The sequence below is a fragment of the Ruditapes philippinarum genome, unplaced genomic scaffold (genome assembly GCF_026571515.1).
Source record: "Ruditapes philippinarum isolate M1 unplaced genomic scaffold, ASM2657151v2 ctg6729_1_1_1_1, whole genome shotgun sequence".
NCBI lineage: Eukaryota > Metazoa > Mollusca > Bivalvia > Venerida > Veneridae > Ruditapes > Ruditapes philippinarum.
Genome location: NW_026853938.1, coordinates 26196 through 43558, shown reverse-complemented (window position 1 = coordinate 43558; position 17363 = coordinate 26196). Strand labels below are relative to the sequence as shown.

Sequence of the window (17363 nt, the reverse complement as noted above, 5' to 3'; positions counted from 1 at the left end):
CCAACTCCATCCTCCTCTTTCAATTTTTGATGTTGATGTAAATACCATTTCATTTATTCTTAATGAATCAGTTGTTTCACTTAATTGTTTATCTCAATTATTTGTGCAACTATTCAATGAGATACACTATATATATATATAATATTATGTATATTGTTAATGCAAAGATTTATAAAAACTAGTCAATGTTATATTATCTCTTTCAAATATTTTTCTATTTGTTTGTCATAAATACTTATGATCTAGTCATATGTAATACACCTTTTAATGTATAGAATGTTTAAACTATTTTCCAAGGATGGAGCCCTACATCAAGTGGTACTAGACACAAGATAAAAGGGCACAGGTTTCCAAACTATGGTTTTTTTCCTGGGCGAGTCGACCACGATTTGGAAAATATTTATTTTTTCTGGTCAATTGTTTTTGATCAGCAATCCATTTTATTATATTTATGTAGATGGTTTTTGGTTCAACTTTGTCATCTTCCATAACTTTTGTTAAGATTGTAATCTATTTGAATTACATTACAATGCTATCATAATCTGGCGGTTTTTACCTCCCAGTTTGGTTATTTCGATACAAATATGTACATGCCATGTTTGTTTATTATGTAACATTTGTTCATGTTTGTTATTATGTAACATTTGTCATTTATGGCATTTAATAAATGCCCTATTTCATTCAACCTAAGTGTTGTGTTTTATCTCATACCAAACAAGTTCGTCTTGCCAGTTATATTTGCTTGACATGGACAATACATAAATTAAATATGTGTTTCTTATGAAATTCAATAAATGGAATATCATACCATGTTTCTCAACTGTATTTATTGACAATTGGAGCATGATAGTACCACAATTGACACACATATGAGTCATTTAATACATGCACAGTTATAGGATATGTTTAGTGTATAGATCCCTTACCATGGTAAATATCTTAAATATACTGATATTTCAATCTTGGCAAAACCATTCATCATTTTAGACAAAATTCAAAACCAAAATGTTTGACCTGACTGAATATCTAGAGTAGACCAGTTATATGTGGGTTGAACTGGTCGCATGTATAGAATCTGTTGTCGCCAGCAGGTTTAGAGATGAACAACTCTATGTCATCAGTACGGAAGAAGGACAGTCTGAAGAGAATTAATGCAGTCGGCTGCTCTAATTAATAGTTTGATATTAAAATCTCTCAAAACATAAATGAACTGCTCTGAATTTAAGCCAGGTTCTTCTTCTCCTTCTGGAGCTTTGCCGTATATGGTGACTGTGCACAGACAGATGTGACGAACGCGCAAATTGATGCATGTTAAAAGGTTGAGTCAGTTACATTACTTAAGCAATGTATTACAAAACATTCATTTTTAAAGTATATATTTTTATTTATTCAAACATATAAGCTATTTACATGAAAAGTTATTGATTCAAAATGTATATACAGTTGCTGTCAGAAAAAAACTTTACTGGGATCCTTCATGTTTACCGGACAATCACTTTACCGGACAAAATCTATTCTTGTCAAATGAGTCTTTATTTTTTGCTTCGATTAAAAAATCACCCGGTCTGAATCGTACACACGCTTTCTATTTCAAAGTAAATAACAACAAAACCACTCTCAAGTAAATATTGTTGATTCAGTTCTTTATTTACTAACATACCCTTTTGTTTACTAGTTATTTCATGACCTGGTCATGCCGGGGAATAATCTGTTCTTGGAATGCCCGAATATTGAGGCCCTTAATGGGTTATTTTAGATAGGTTTTACTACTATGTCTTCTCAATGTTATCGCATAAGACAATCGTAACATATTTTAATGATAAAAAGTAATTTTAAATTTAGTTCAAACAGTATCTCATTGTTGTCTGTTACAAAGAAATGCAAAATTAAAAAAAAACATATAAGGAAACGGGTAACGCCCATGGGAGGACATTCTACATGAAATGTACATTTGTAAATTAAGTAGATTTTATTGCTTTTGCAACATGCTACATGATGACCAAAGGAAACTGTATGACAAAGAACAGAATTCCATTTGAATATCAAAATGTTTCATACTTTTAGGATTATGAAGAATCAATACGTTAATTGAGTTAATACTGCCATACTTGGTTTTTCCGATATCTTAACCTTGCCATTCAATAGTCGTAGTTTCCTTGCTGATTATTTAAAGATTAATTTCAATTCACGACCTCAAATTTTTTTGAAACACAATGTCCGGTAAATTGAGTTGTCTTCACGATTTTTTCCTGCTATAATGCCCTACTTTAAAAACACATTTCTACGGTCAATGTTTAATTTCATATTTGATAAAGGAATATTTACGTGTATTAAGAACCCATAATTTTTTGGGTAAAATTCCATTCTTTTTCATTATTTTAAATACATGTAAAAGTTACAGCGAAAAAACATAAAATGTTTTAAGGTAATATGTAGGATCCCAGTATTATCATTTTATGTACAAAGATAACAAACCTTAATAATATAACATGAAATGATTGAATATCTAACACAAGTAAGAGATTTGACAATCTGATACATACAACCTGTGGCTTAGATAGTCTGATACAGCGGAGGCTTAGTCTAATACAAACAAGAGCTTTAATAATCTGATAAAAGAAATCAGAGGTTTAGATAGTTTGATAAAACGACAGCTTTGATAATCTGACAAATACAAAGCCTTAGAAGTCTGGCAAAAGGAAGAGCTTTGTAAATCAGACAAATACGGAGATTTGAACAGACTGACACTCGGGGAGCTTTGATAACATGTCAATTATAGAGGCTTAGACAGTTTGACAAGAGAGAGCTAAGATAACCGAACAAATACAGAGGCTTAGACAGTTTGACAGGAGAGAGTTAAGATAATCGGACAAATACAGAGGCTTAGACAGTTTGACAAGAGAGAGTTAAGATAACCGAACAAATACAGAGGCTTAGACAGTTTGAGAAGAGAGAGCTAAGATAATCTGACAAATACAGAGGCTTAGACAGGTTTGACAAGAGAGAGCTAAGATAACCGGACAAATACAGAGGTTTAGATAATCTGACAAATGGAAGATAATTGATAATCTGAAAAACACAGAGGCTTAGACAGTCTGACACAAGGGAGACCTTTGATAACATGACAAATACAGAGACTTAGACAGTCTGACAAAAGGAAGATAATTTATAATCTGACAAATACAGAAACTTAGACAGGCTGACACAAAGGATAGCTTAAAGATTCTGATAAATGCAATCATAGGCTTAGACAGCCTACATATAAAAGAACACTGATAATGTGATCTATTATATGAGATCGTCATGTCATTGTATCTGTAACGAAACAAGTAAGTAAGTAAGTAAGTAAGTAAGTAAACATTTTATCAATGCGTAATATGTTAAGATATAAAACTATGGTTGTATATATAATGAATTAAAATCAGCATGCATTCTGTAAAAATGGTCCTATAAGACACAATGATTATGAAAACAATTATTCTAAACATTTGGTGAGAAACATAAAATAGGTGACTAATTATCCAAAGAAAAATATAATACATGATCAAATTATAGTGTGAGGAATGTTTAATGATCTGTGAAAATACATATTTTGTATGTGAATAGGAAAAGAAATTTTTATTGTAATACCATATCAAATAAAATAAACCAAATATTTTTATGATAACTGGAAGAACGGAAACCTAAATGATAACACTTAGATTGAGAAATATTTAAGAACGATAAAGCACATAAAATAATAAGATTAGTGTGAGTTGAAAATATGCTATCTAGTACTTAAAATTTCAGAATAATTTATCATGTAGTTTAAACTAACCAAAAAGAATTCTGATTCTCAAATTTTATCATATGATCAATAACAATAATAATAATAATAATGATAATAATTGTAGTAGTAGTAGTGGTGGTAGTGGCAGCAGCAGTAATAGTAGTAGTATGATTATGATGATGATGATGATAAGGAGGAGGATGAGGATGATTATCATCATTATCATCATCATCGTAAATATATTAAAGCTTTAAAAATTCTGTTTATATGAAAATTAAAAAAAAATTTTAAATTAATCTTAATACACATTATGAAAACAAAAAAGTTTCTTCTTTAAATGTACATTCACAAGTATATACAATTAAAAACCTTCAAATCTTCTATCTACAAATATTATAATGTACATGTGTAACTTAAAGAAAGGTAAGTTTCTACCTTTATATCAACCCTTAACCTGGTGTAGCCGCAAGTGACCTGTCTTTGCCATCAAAAGTATAGAGCCAGGCCAGCTGTCTGACCAAGCTCCATGCTTTTGTTTGCTTAATTTCTGTAATTGTATTAACTTCAAACGGACTGTTCCAGACGCAAAGCAGATCAAATAAATTTCACAAATTAGGCCGTGTTTAATATACCCCGCCGATGGAATCGGGAGGGGGATATTGTTTTGGCGTTGTCTGTCCGTGCAAATTTCGTTGGTTTGTTTTGTTTTTTAAACTTTTAACTTAGAAAGTTGTGTGGTTAGCGAGCTTAACATCAGTTCAGGTACTAGTTTCATGTAAGTCATTACGAAATCACAGCCAATGTTGTTGTTTTTATGACATGCTACTATGATGCCAGGAAACACATTTTTAGGCTATTCCATGGCACCAAACTTTTCAATCAACCAAATACTTTTTAATCGGAAGTTTGTTAAATGGACTAATGTTTGGCTTCCATTTTTGAACTGTAATTTTAGATTTAAAGGATATCAAGTTTGGGTCAGCTACAAGGTCGGACCGTTTTGTCTGCCTCTAAGAATACTGTTGGCAAAGACAAATCACTTTCGGTTCCAGTAGGGTAAAGTAATGGTTAAATTGTTGACAAGCGATTTCATTTCATAAATACAGGATGTACTAAATAATTCGTAAACAAGATAAATATATAAAAGCTCATGTATATTATTTTGACAACAGGTTCAGTTTTTACATACTAAAATGATTAATGACATGCTTATGTGTACATTTTATATGTACCAATTCTTAATGCTATTTGCTTATATATACGTGTATACGTATCGATCATTTATGACAGTTGCTTACATATACAGGTTCAGTTTTTCACACCAAAATGGTTAACGACATTTGCTAATATAAACATGTGTATGTACCAACTATTAATGATATTTTCTAATATATACATGTTGATGTACCATTTTCTAATATAAACATGTGTATGTACCAATTGATAATGCCATTTCATTATATATACATGTATATGTACCATTTGATATTTGAATTTGATTATATAATCATGTTTATGTACCAATTAATAATTATTATTTTTACTTATATGTACATATATATGTACCAATTAAAATGGCATTTACTTACATAAACATGTATATGTACCAATTAGTCATGACATATACATACATATACATGTATGTGTACCAATTAATTTTGGCTTTTGATTATAGATACATGTATATTTACCAACTGATAATGACATTCATTTAGATATACATGTACCAATGTACCAATTATTCATTACAATTGATTATTCATACGTGTACATTCACCAATTTTCGGATCATATGTGCATTGCTAAAATGTTTTTTTTTGTTGTTTTTTGTTTTTGTTTTTTTGTTTATATAATATTTTGTTTGATTGTGCATTTGATTGATTTTCTTTTCTCTTTTTTTCTCTTTTGCTAAATTTGCTGATTTGTTAATGGAAGTCCTCTCAGTCTATTTTGCTATATATATTTTCTGTGTCATCTGAGGCTAGCTTGTACTCTTTTGTTTTAACACACGGAGGTTGTGCGTCATCTGATGCTAGCTTGTACTCTGTTGATTCAACGCACGGAGATTGTGCGTAATCATATACAACATTTACATTACCAAATCCATCAAAATTCCTATCTCCTTGTGTAGCCCTGCTTTGTGCCGATCCAAATGTCGTCCTGTAATAACAAAACAGTAAAACAGCCTATTTACTCAGAACATTTTCATATAATTATGATAATAAGGGTTTTGTTATTACAACACTTTGATTAACATGACAGTATAAATGTAATTTAAAGTAAAGTAATTTATATAACTGCTTAGATAAAATCAGATTTATATGGCAGTGAAATATGCAGTAATTTCTGAAAAGATTAAATCTCATTGAGATTAAAAAATTACAAGGTATAACTGCTTTCTCTGACATCAAATTAAAATTCGGTAATGAAATAAAACAACAACATTGCTACCAGAAAATTTTGTTGCCATTTTTTGCCTTATTTTTCATTTTATATTATATTTATCTCGTGATTTACATAAATTTAGTTCTGCAGTCACTGCAATTATTCACAATGGACAGTGAACTTGGCCAGTGTCAGATACCATACCATGATCAATGGTTGTCTGTTGTCAAGGGTAGTGGTGGCCTAGTGGTTAAGGTGTCTGCCTTTCAACCCAGAGATCATGGGTTCGAGCCCTACTCGGGATACGACCATGTTTCTTCATATGACACAAGTACTGGTTGGTTCCAGGAAGCGGACTCGAAAGTGATTAATATAAGTTGCAAGAACTTGTTTCGCAATCGAGCTTAAATAAATCTGTTTAAACCAATGGTTGTCCGTTGAAAATATGCCTTTTCTTTAAATCAACAGTTACCAACGACTAGCTACCTTTCCGGTAGGTCGTTGGACCAACCCAGGTGCCCGCTTGTGCCTGAAATGATGTAAAAAGGTGTACCTGAAGTCTTTTTCAACATGTAAAGCTCGAAAGTCACCATATGACCTTTACATTGTCGGCTGGACTTAAAATCAAACAAACTAAATCATTTGATTTTATTAACTATTTACCTTGATTTCCTGTAATGTTTTACAGTTCGTAAGATTACAAGAACAGCTGCAAAAACAACAACAGCTGCTATTATAATCCCAATTGCGTACCAGTGAGTCTCTGTCGGATTAGCTTTTTCACATAATTTACCAGTAAATTCATCGTCGCATGCGCATTCAAACATTCCAATACGATCTATGCATGTTCCGCCATTCTGGCAACCATTACTTTCACATTCGTTAATATTTCCTTCGCACAAATCTCCGACGGTTCCATTTACACAACGGCAGTTAAAACCGCCATCGTGGTTTTCACACGTTGATCCGTGCTTGCATGGAGAACTCGTGCACTCGTCGACGTCATTTTGGCACAAAGAACCAGTAAACCCACTTGAACATTGGCACTGAAAGTCATTGATAAGGTCAGTGCATGTTCCATTGTTCATACAAGGAAAACTGGAACACTCATCCTTGTTTGTCTCGCAATAACGTCCTAAAATATAAACAATTCATTAATCTGTGTCAAGGTCAAGTACCGTAGTGTTGTTGTCGTGTGATGTATGATTGATACTTAAGTATAAGACCATCTTCAAATAAATACATGTATATGTATATATCATATAACAGAAGATCGGAAATAGAAAATGATATGACTGTAGAATTATCATACGATACATGGTTGAAAATGACTAATCATGTATAAAAATGTTTAAAGAAAATGAGTACATTTAATTTTACAAATAAGGCTGGCTTTTCGCATGAAAACATGATGTCAAGATGAATAATAATCGTTACAAACCATGGAATCCTTCTATGCACGTGCAAATAAAGCTTCCAGCATTATCAACACACGTGGCATTATTCTGGCACGGGTTATTCTGACATTCATCAATATTGACGTCGCAAAATTTTCCTGTCCAACCACTGTTACAGGAACAAGAATAAGTTGTTCCGAAAGCAACACATGCTGAATTTTGACAAAGGTTATCTTCACAAAAATCAACTTCTTCAGTGCAATCCAGTCCTGTCCATTGCACGGCGCACGCGCAATTGAAACCCCCGATATAATTATTACAGGTGCCGTTGTTTTTGCACGGGGATTCAGAACACTCGTTTATATCTTGTTCACACCGAGACCCTATAACAAATATTTAAGACACGTGTGACAAAACTAGTAAAAGTCTGTTTAGTATACCTAACCCAAAAAATAAATATTTTTATCTTTTTGGTCAAAATCATTTATATACCAAAATGGTACCAATAAAACGTTGACACGGTGACAATAAAATGAAAGGTTAGAAAAATCTTCCGTCAGATTTTGCCAATTGCAAACTATGAACTTGATGACATACATACAAAAGCCTAATAGTATCAAATAAAATAAAAAAGGCATAGTAACGCGAATCAAAAGTCGTAATAATGCAAATCAGAAGGCGTTATATCGCCAATTTAATACCATATAAGTACTAATCAAATGGCATAGTAACGTAAGAAAGGAAGAACAATATCAATATGATTTATTGATGAAGATATATACTAGTTTAAAATTATATAATATGAATTTACAAAAACTATCATTTCATTTGCGCAGTAATAATTAAATTATTTCTCATACACTAATGGAGACTCTTTGTTATTTGTCAATATAAGGTAACTGGGTGACTTATAGGTCCTTTGGCTTGCGTGCAGTTACTGTGAATTCATATGTATCACATTATTTAGTTTACACATGTCACTATCGTATGTGCGTCATATGTTTTAACATCTACGGATATGTCCTGTAACCTGGTAGTATTTTCTAATTATGTGATTGTGGTTCCTCGTTAGGCTATATGTAATATGCTATCACTGCGAAAAATATACTGATATAACGGAATAATACGGTCCCGTATTTTTGAAATATACGGGGTGTACCCGGATATCGTCGAATATACGGACCAAAGTATAAACGGAGTCCCGTATAGGGAACAGCCACCGGGTATAACGGGAAGTCCGTAATATGCATCAGGCCAATACGGAAATTCCGGATTTGCCCCATATAACATATAATATTTGTTCGAACTTTTTGAAGTATACGGAGAATAAAAATCCCGTATACCGGACTATATTAAGGTTGTTAATCCCCTAGTATACTATAAATATAACCAAAGGATATACGGGACCGTATTTTCTACGTATAACAGAGGATATACGGACTCGTATTTCTTACGTAATACAGAGGATATACGGAACCGTATATCTACAATATACAGAGGATATACGGAACTCGTATTTTCCACATATACAGATGATATACGGAATCCGTATTTTTCTACATAACAGAAAATATACGGAGTCGTATTTTCTACATATACAGGGGAAATACGGAATCGTATTTCAATATATACAGGGGGTATACGAATTGCATTTTTTAGTTGTCAAGAGGGAATACAGAACTGTATTTTCTTGATAAAAGAAGATACAAGATAATAATCAAAAGCAGCATTACATATAAGTGACACGTATACATGGACCGAAATGCAGACCTTGGCCAATAGGAACATGTTTTTATTTACAACATTTTGAAAATGGGAAATGGTAAAGTCATAATGCTTAAGAACTTTACTTCAAAAATTGGAAAGTATTTCAAATAATAAAGTAAAAAAACCAAAAAATGAGTCACTCTTAAAAATATTTATTATTCAAAACATATATTCAATATTATACAATATATTAACAAAAAAACATGTTCTTCGCTAACAACAGCCATTATTGTTGGCAAAGCCTTTATTCCAGAGGGGACAAAATAATGTAGCGTTGCAACGGAACGGCGAATAACCCGTATGATCGATTAACAGAGTCAGAACATATCACATGGAGAAAATCCGCAACTGCAGAAATTCTTAGAGATCGAAGTTAACATGTACATGTTTCGAATATTTTCAAAGCCGTAAACCTTTTAAATCTAAGAAAAAAACCTATACCAACTTGAAGTTCGATTCTATTTATCTAACAATGTTTTTTATGACCATTTGGAAATACACCAAAAAATTTTTTGAAAAAATTTTCCATACATTTTTTCTTTAACATTCAAAATATATTTAGAAAATGGGGCCATAGCAAAAATTGGGTTTAAATTAAAAAAGTTTAAAAAAAATAGAATTAAAAAACTAAAAATCCAATTCACAAAAATTTCGCTTTTCAAAAAACAGTTCAAAAAAACATTTTAAATATTAATCATCTTTTAGGAATTTACGTAACCATGTGACGGTGTCTTTTTCGTGACGTAGGAAAGGGTTATCTAAAATTAAAAAACCCTTTCGGCATTTTGGTATCGAAAAAGAGATTTTAAAATCCGTTTAAAATAGTGCAGAAATATTTTATCACAACTTTCAAAAAACAACAACAACCATTTTAAAAGCTAGACATTTATACTTTTTTCCTAAACCAAATTTTCAAAATTATTAAATATTAATTAGGAAAAAGAATTTTTATAAGCAACCATTTACACAGGATTTAAATGAAAGATTTAATCTATGAAACGGATTAAAGTTAAATAGATGTTTTGTTATAAACCCCTTTAAACAATATATTTATTTCACCAACCTTTAAAGATAAAGAAATGGTATCTTTGGGCTCTATGGTAAAGAGTTTTTTAAATGAAAAATATATGTAAAAAAAATAAGCAATTGTATTTGGAAAAAGTGCAGACATAATCTTTTGACGTTTTACAATTAAATTAGCCATCGAGTTAGTAGGATCAATTCGTTTTTGAAAAAAGGATTAAAAAGAAAGATATTTTTAAATCTCAGATGTAGATCCGTTTGTTTTGCACAATGAACCGTTAAGTAAAAGGCGGAATACCCAGTAAACCCTTCCATTTATATTAAAACGTTAATCTTAAAAAATTTTGCATTTTAATTTGTTTTCAATTTCAAATTGTTTCAAAAACATCTCAGCAACGAAAATACCTTCAATTACAAAGTGGTAGAAATTTTTTTAAATTGTTAAGACTGTTTAAAGCTAGGTAATAGTTGAACCAAAGAAAGCTACCGTGGTGGTCCCATTCTAAAAAAAAGTGATAACTCACGAAATAAATCAAAATAATCCTCCCTTTACCTAACATAACTATATAATAAATCAAATTCAGATAATAAAAATATACGTAAATATATTGTGGACAATTGCATAAAAAACAAGGAAAAATTTTAGTTAAACCCAATGCGAAATGCGACTTATTAAGCGTGCGCACGTTGAAAACATTACGTAATCAACGCAAATATTTTCCTACGGCGCACAAGTTAGGTTGGTGTTTATATGATAATTAATACGAGGGGGTTTCAAGTCCACTATCAGGGTGAAAAAACCATATCAAAATTGTGTTTGTTATCTTCAAACGGGCCCTCTATAAAAATTTAAAAACCCCCAAAAAATTTTTCCCAAAAACTCTAAACGTAATGCGGGAAGGGAAGGGTTTTGTGGTAAATAAAATTTGCAAGACGCTAGGCTCGGGTTTGGGAAACCTTTTTTTCCCCAAAAAAATTTATTGTTTTTATAATTAAATAGGAAAGGAAATTTTGTACATTTTTTGAAAGTTTAAATAAAGGGCTGTAAATTTTCTTTTAAACTTTTTCATTTTTTTTAAAGTACTATATTTACCTTTTAAACCCAAGTTGGGGGGGGCAAACTTATAGGGAAAAGGCATAATTTTAACCCCAGACGTTTCAAACTATAGTTAATTTTTGCCCCAAAATACTATTGCACTGCAAAAGAATACTAACACATATCATTAACACATTAAAGAGTGATTAAACTGTAAAGAAATAACAATTTTTGATAACAGTAATATGTTTAAGAAAAGAAAACTAATTTAATAAAATAAAAAGCTCGCATGCACATGCCATCTAATGTCAAACCATTGTTTGTTGTTCGATTTAAATTCTTATATTTATATAATTTGATTTTGCATATTAAAAGCAAAGTAAGGTTTAAAGCAATTTTCAAAATGCCGCCGGCAAAATGCTTATATCATAATAGCCTGTAATTAAAGTTAATTGACATCATTTTATAAGTGTGACATCATTCCGCTTAAGAAATTGATTCAACAAGATATAAAAGAGGAACCCCAATGTATGTATAACAACCCAAACATTTATTCTGGTCAAACAAATGCGTGTAATTAAGGAAATTGAACTTGCCTGAAAAGAAAAAACACATGATTCATTACAGAGTGGGAATATATATGAGTCCTGGTAACTCTTCTTTTACAGACAGTATGTCCGTGTAAATTGTCTTATTCTATTTCACAAAACAACAATATATATACGTGAACTTCACTAATATAACTTGCTACCATACATACTTGCCTTCATCTACAATTGCGGTAAAGAGGGACAGTTGCATTTCTAGAAGAATTTAAAACTGTCCTGAAAAAATCAATAATAAACTTCAGCATAAAAAATATAAGAGCACATTGAAAAATATTTCATAAGTGATGATCACATGGTGCGAAAGTGGTTAATACTGTAGGAACGATGTTCATTTGATGTGCATCGTGTAGTTTATTTATTTGTGTGTTCGTGCGGTTGCGAGTAATAACCGAGTATTGCTTTATGTGAAATTTAATAAAAGGTCCAAAATATGGAAGTCGAAAAATGTGTGATGTAAACAAACTGCAATAATAGTTTTAAAGCGTTTAAATTTCATATAAGGAAATATTAAATAACTGTTTCCCGCAAACAGAGGCCGCCTGTTTGTGAACTGACCCTGCGATAATCACCCTAGATGCCGTAATGTTTTATCTTAAAAACTAAACAAAGATTTTTAATTATAAAAGAAAAAATATTAAAATTTTTAATTGTTCCAAAAAAAAACCATTGTAAATGTCGAAAACTTCGTTATGTAATACAATTAAAAATCGGGTAACCTGAATAACGTTAATTAAATAACCAAAAAATGAATGAAAACCAAGATTGTCTTTCCGAGATAGCGACTAAGGACCCGGGACTTGCTAATTACTATTAATGCCAAAAACAAATACAAACAAAAACCGTTTTAAAACTTCTGGTTCTTGCGATATTTAAATTCAGAGTTTTAAAAAATTCTTACATACCGACAACAAGGCCCTGATCCTAAGCTTCATATCAATGTTAAAAAAAACAATAATAGCCGCGGCACGAAAAAACCAACATAATGGTTTGCGAACCAGCAAGGGATCCAGACCACCTGCGCAATCCCGCGAGCGACCACCGTGCATCCCGTAAGTCCTGATCAGGACCAAATGCCTGTTCGCTTTACAAACCTTAAATTAAACAAAGAAACCGAAGCGAAAGCGGTGGACCTGGATCGCAGACTGCCGGAGGCGCAGGCGGTGCTGGAAACCATGGGCCGCAAACCCATTTATGTTTTTTGTTCGTGACGGCGGTTCATATTTTGACACCCAAGGGTAAGTGGATTAACAGTTAACTTTAAACTTAAAACCTGCCGGCCAAAAAATGCAATCATACACATTCTTTGTATTAGTGTAAAAAAAAAATTCTGACAATTATTTTCATTTTATTTATTCATCTAAATGTAATATGATTAAACAAAAAAGAAAATTTTTTTCCTATTTTTGTTTAAATTTTTTAATTCATTTAAGGGAATAGGTTAAAAATAAATAAGAAAATAATAAACAACATGTGTACCGAAACTTAAAAAAAGTGTAAAATTGAAAAAGAGCGGAGTCCTTAAAATTGACTTATTTTGCACAAATAAGGGGATTTGGTAAAAAAAAAAACCGAATAAAAACAAGATTCTCCTCTTAAATTAAAGACTATAAAACAATTTAATTTAAAAAAACCTATTTTTTTAGAAGAACAAGCAATTTTCTTTGTAAAATATGTTAATCTGTTAAAATCTGATATTTGTTGTTATTAATTGAATAATAAAACAAAAACCCTATTTTCGGCTACAAACAAATTTAATACTAGTAAAAATAAATAAATTTTGAGTGTCCTTTTCGATAGAAAAATCTTTCTTGCACATTGATTCGCACCTGCTGTTAAAGTGAAATTGAAAATCGCTTAAGATTAAAAGGTCCAATCAGTTTGACCAATCAAGCATCATAGGTCGTGTCCAACACAAACGATTAATCCCTTTCAACTACCATGTCCAGGGGCTGTAAACCTTTGACATCCGGTGTTTAAAATGTCGTAATTTTAACTGGGTGCTTTTTTCACCCTAAGGGATAGTAACGCATTTAATAAAATGCCCTTTTCAATTTTTTTTTTTGCATTTTTCATACAAAATTAAATGAAAAAGAACAGTAAAAAATCAAAATCAAAACTCGTAAACCTTTCCAGTCTAAAATTTAGGGATATATCCCTGTTTAATTTATCTAAATCCGGGGCCATAGGAAGCGAAACAAATTAAAAACCAGTGTTAAAGTTTTTCTAAAAAACAAATCATTAACCCTGAAAATAAGCTGTTGTTCACAAAAGCCAACTATTTCTATTGCCCGCAATATTGAAATATGGCAAACGAAATAAAAAATAAACTTTAAAACCTACCTTTGTTTTGCCAATAATTCTGCCATTTTATTTACTACCATTTCCAATCCCGTTTTTCTTTTTTCACAATTTCGCCCGCGCTATTTCGATTGTGATAGGATTCACGTGATTACAAACCAACGCTTTAACTCAAATTGGGCTGTTTTTGAAAAAACGCGTGATATTGCCTAATAACCGTTTGTGTAATAAAGCATTTTAGCATTTAAAATGCCAAACGGATTTTCATATACAAGGTCGGGATAAGCGGAAAAATCTTGCATACAAGACCCTTATTTCGATCCAAAAAATGCAATATTAAAATGGGGAAATAATATGTTCCAAAACGATAACTTTGCATATATGTAATAACATAACCATGATACTTTTCATAGGCAAAACTTTGATTTAATGCCAAAGTGTTATTTTTGATAATAATAATAAAATAAAATAATAATAAAATAATAATAAAAAAATAAATAAAATAATAATAAAATAATAAAAATAAAATAATGATAGATGATAAGATGAGAAATAGTTTGATAATAAAATAATAAAAAATAATATAATGATGATGGATGAATAATAAAAGACGGTTTTAGAAGCGCAAAAGAAATATTTATAAAATTACACAAATTTAATGGAAACAAAATAAGCCCGGTAAAAACCCAAAAGACCCCATTAAAAATTTCACAAGGCAAAAGCCCCCCACCCCAGTTCCCATTCAAACCCAAAATCCTCCCTAAGGTTTTATGACCAATACGAACTTTCTATTTTAAACGCCCAGGGTTCGGGAAACTTGGGTCATACTTCAAAAATAAATCTGACCAGTTATGGCCCCCTTTCAAACTTTTTTTTTCCTTGAAAACTTGAAAAAGCGACCTCTTGAAACTAATTGCATTACATTGACTGGCAAGCAATAAGTATAAAAGTAAACAAAAAAACATTTCAATATCACAATGAAATTATAAAAGTACGAAATTACAACAATAAATCAAATTAGAATTTGACCTTTTAAATTTAAATTTTAAAGTAAAATCTTTTTTAAAACAAATTTCATTTATTTTAAAAATACATTTTAAGTTCCAGATTAAACTGACGAAGAGAATAGACGGAGATGGAAGGGGGGAAAGGCTTTTGTCCTCCCTGTATTTTTGACAGGGGGGGGGGGGGGTTGTCCAACGTGTAAATTTCAATTGGGGGGGGGCTTTTGTCCACCTGGTTCAATTTTTAAAATGGGGGGGGCTTTCGAGAACCCAGGGGAAAGGGGGGACTTTTGCCGTCCCCATTAAAAATAAATAAATTACTTACTTTCCCACATACCCCATAAAAAAGTATAAAGATCCCCCACATTCCGCGGATTTCCCTAATTAAAAAAAAACTTTATCAGTAAAAAATATTGGGGGTAACGGGAAAAATTTAAAATCCAAAATTTAAAAATATTTTTCATCAAAATAAATTTTTTAGTCTAATTTAGTTTTTAAATTTAAACCCACGACAAAATTTTTTTTTTAAAAAAAAATTTTCTTTACAAAAAAGTTTCCAAACAAAAATTTAAAAAAGAACAAAAAGTAACTTTCAAGCACGGCCCTTTCCCGTCCTGAACAATGTTTAAATCACCGAATTATCAGAAACACGCTGATGAAAGGGGGGGCAGGAAACCGGAGGAATAGATTTTAAAAAATGCCCCCTTTGAATAATTGACATCACTTTTAACATACACATTACATACACCCCCAGGACAACCATCCCGATTCAGCTGTTAACTATAATAAATGGAACCGGCGCAGGGTACTTTTTAAGTTACTTAAGAAGATAAACTCTTAATTGTGTCTGTTTAAATGACGAATTTTCCGCCAAATTTTAAAGGATAACAACAACACACCGCTGCCAAAAAAGACATTTGGAAAGAATATAGCAGCTATCTTGTTTCACATTTTAATATGTCGGGTTAGGAGTCCCTTTAAATATCGGAACATAATCACCCAAGAACTCGGTTATGAGACACAATTTAAATTCCCATTTTCGTACATGAATTTAATATTAGAAAATAGACCCGTTTAAGACATTCAACAAACCAATGCGCTAACCTTACCTTATGGAGAAAACCGGACACCGATATACCCCCTGCGCTTTATCGACAATATCCGGATCAAATACCGGCTTTAATCAGATTGGTCCCTTCCGAATTATGGGAAACAGCACGTGGCATTAAACCAAATTAATGTTCATACATAGACCGGCGCGAAAAGAACTAAAATTGGGGAATTCGGAACTTCATAAGATTTCTATTCAAAACTTGTGTACAGAAACGCAAATCTTTGTTTCCTGAAATAAAAGATTAAATTAATTAATTAATTAATAAGAAATATATGAATAAATGAGTAATGAATGAATGTATGAATAAATGAATGAATGATTGGTTGATTAAATAAATAAATAAACAAATAAATAAATAAATGATAAATAAGAAATATATGAATAAATGAGCAATGAATGAATGAATAAATAAATGAATGAATGATTGGTTGATTGATTCAATGAATGAATGAATGAATGAATGAATGAATGAATGAATGAATGAATGAATGAATGAATAAATAAATGAATGAATGAATGAATGAATGAATGAATGAATGAATGAATGAATGAATGAATGAGATATCATTGGGTTTTTTTTACATATGCAAGTATATGTATTATATTATGTATAGCCTATTTTTTATAGGACATATATCAACGTAAAATTTAATTGCTGTGTGGACAATCCCGATTTCATCTTCGTGATTTCACAATTATTTTAACTTTCACGATTTCAACTTCACAGATTCACGATTTTATTATAATTCATTCATGTTTTGAACATCACAATTTCAACTTTATCATTTTCTAATGTTTGGCTTATCATTATAAAATATTATAATGATAATGAAAAGGAAATTACAAAATAACATGATTCACTATAATGCAAAACAGTACTATCTAATAGTCAATCGCAATTGTAAAGTATTCGCTATTTATCTGCGGGTGTATGCTAAAAAGCAAACCTAGAATACCGCGTC

General features: G+C 31.2%; 1 protein-coding gene across 1 annotated transcript in view; it reads right to left on the bottom strand.

The window, feature by feature from the left end:
* Window positions 1–1363: 1363 nt before the first annotated feature.
* LOC132738453 (protein jagged-1-like) overlaps window positions 1364–17363 on the bottom strand; it is a gene marked incomplete at its 5' end in the record, with an annotated part of 38041 nt that continues 22041 nt past the window's right edge. Inside the window, 3 exons of the mRNA XM_060725957.1 lie at window positions 1364–5929; window positions 6818–7289; window positions 7596–7934. Of these exons, the coding sequence (XP_060581940.1) occupies window positions 5710–5929; window positions 6818–7289; window positions 7596–7934 (1031 nt within the window). The remainder of the gene's footprint in view (window positions 5930–6817; window positions 7290–7595; window positions 7935–17363) is intronic.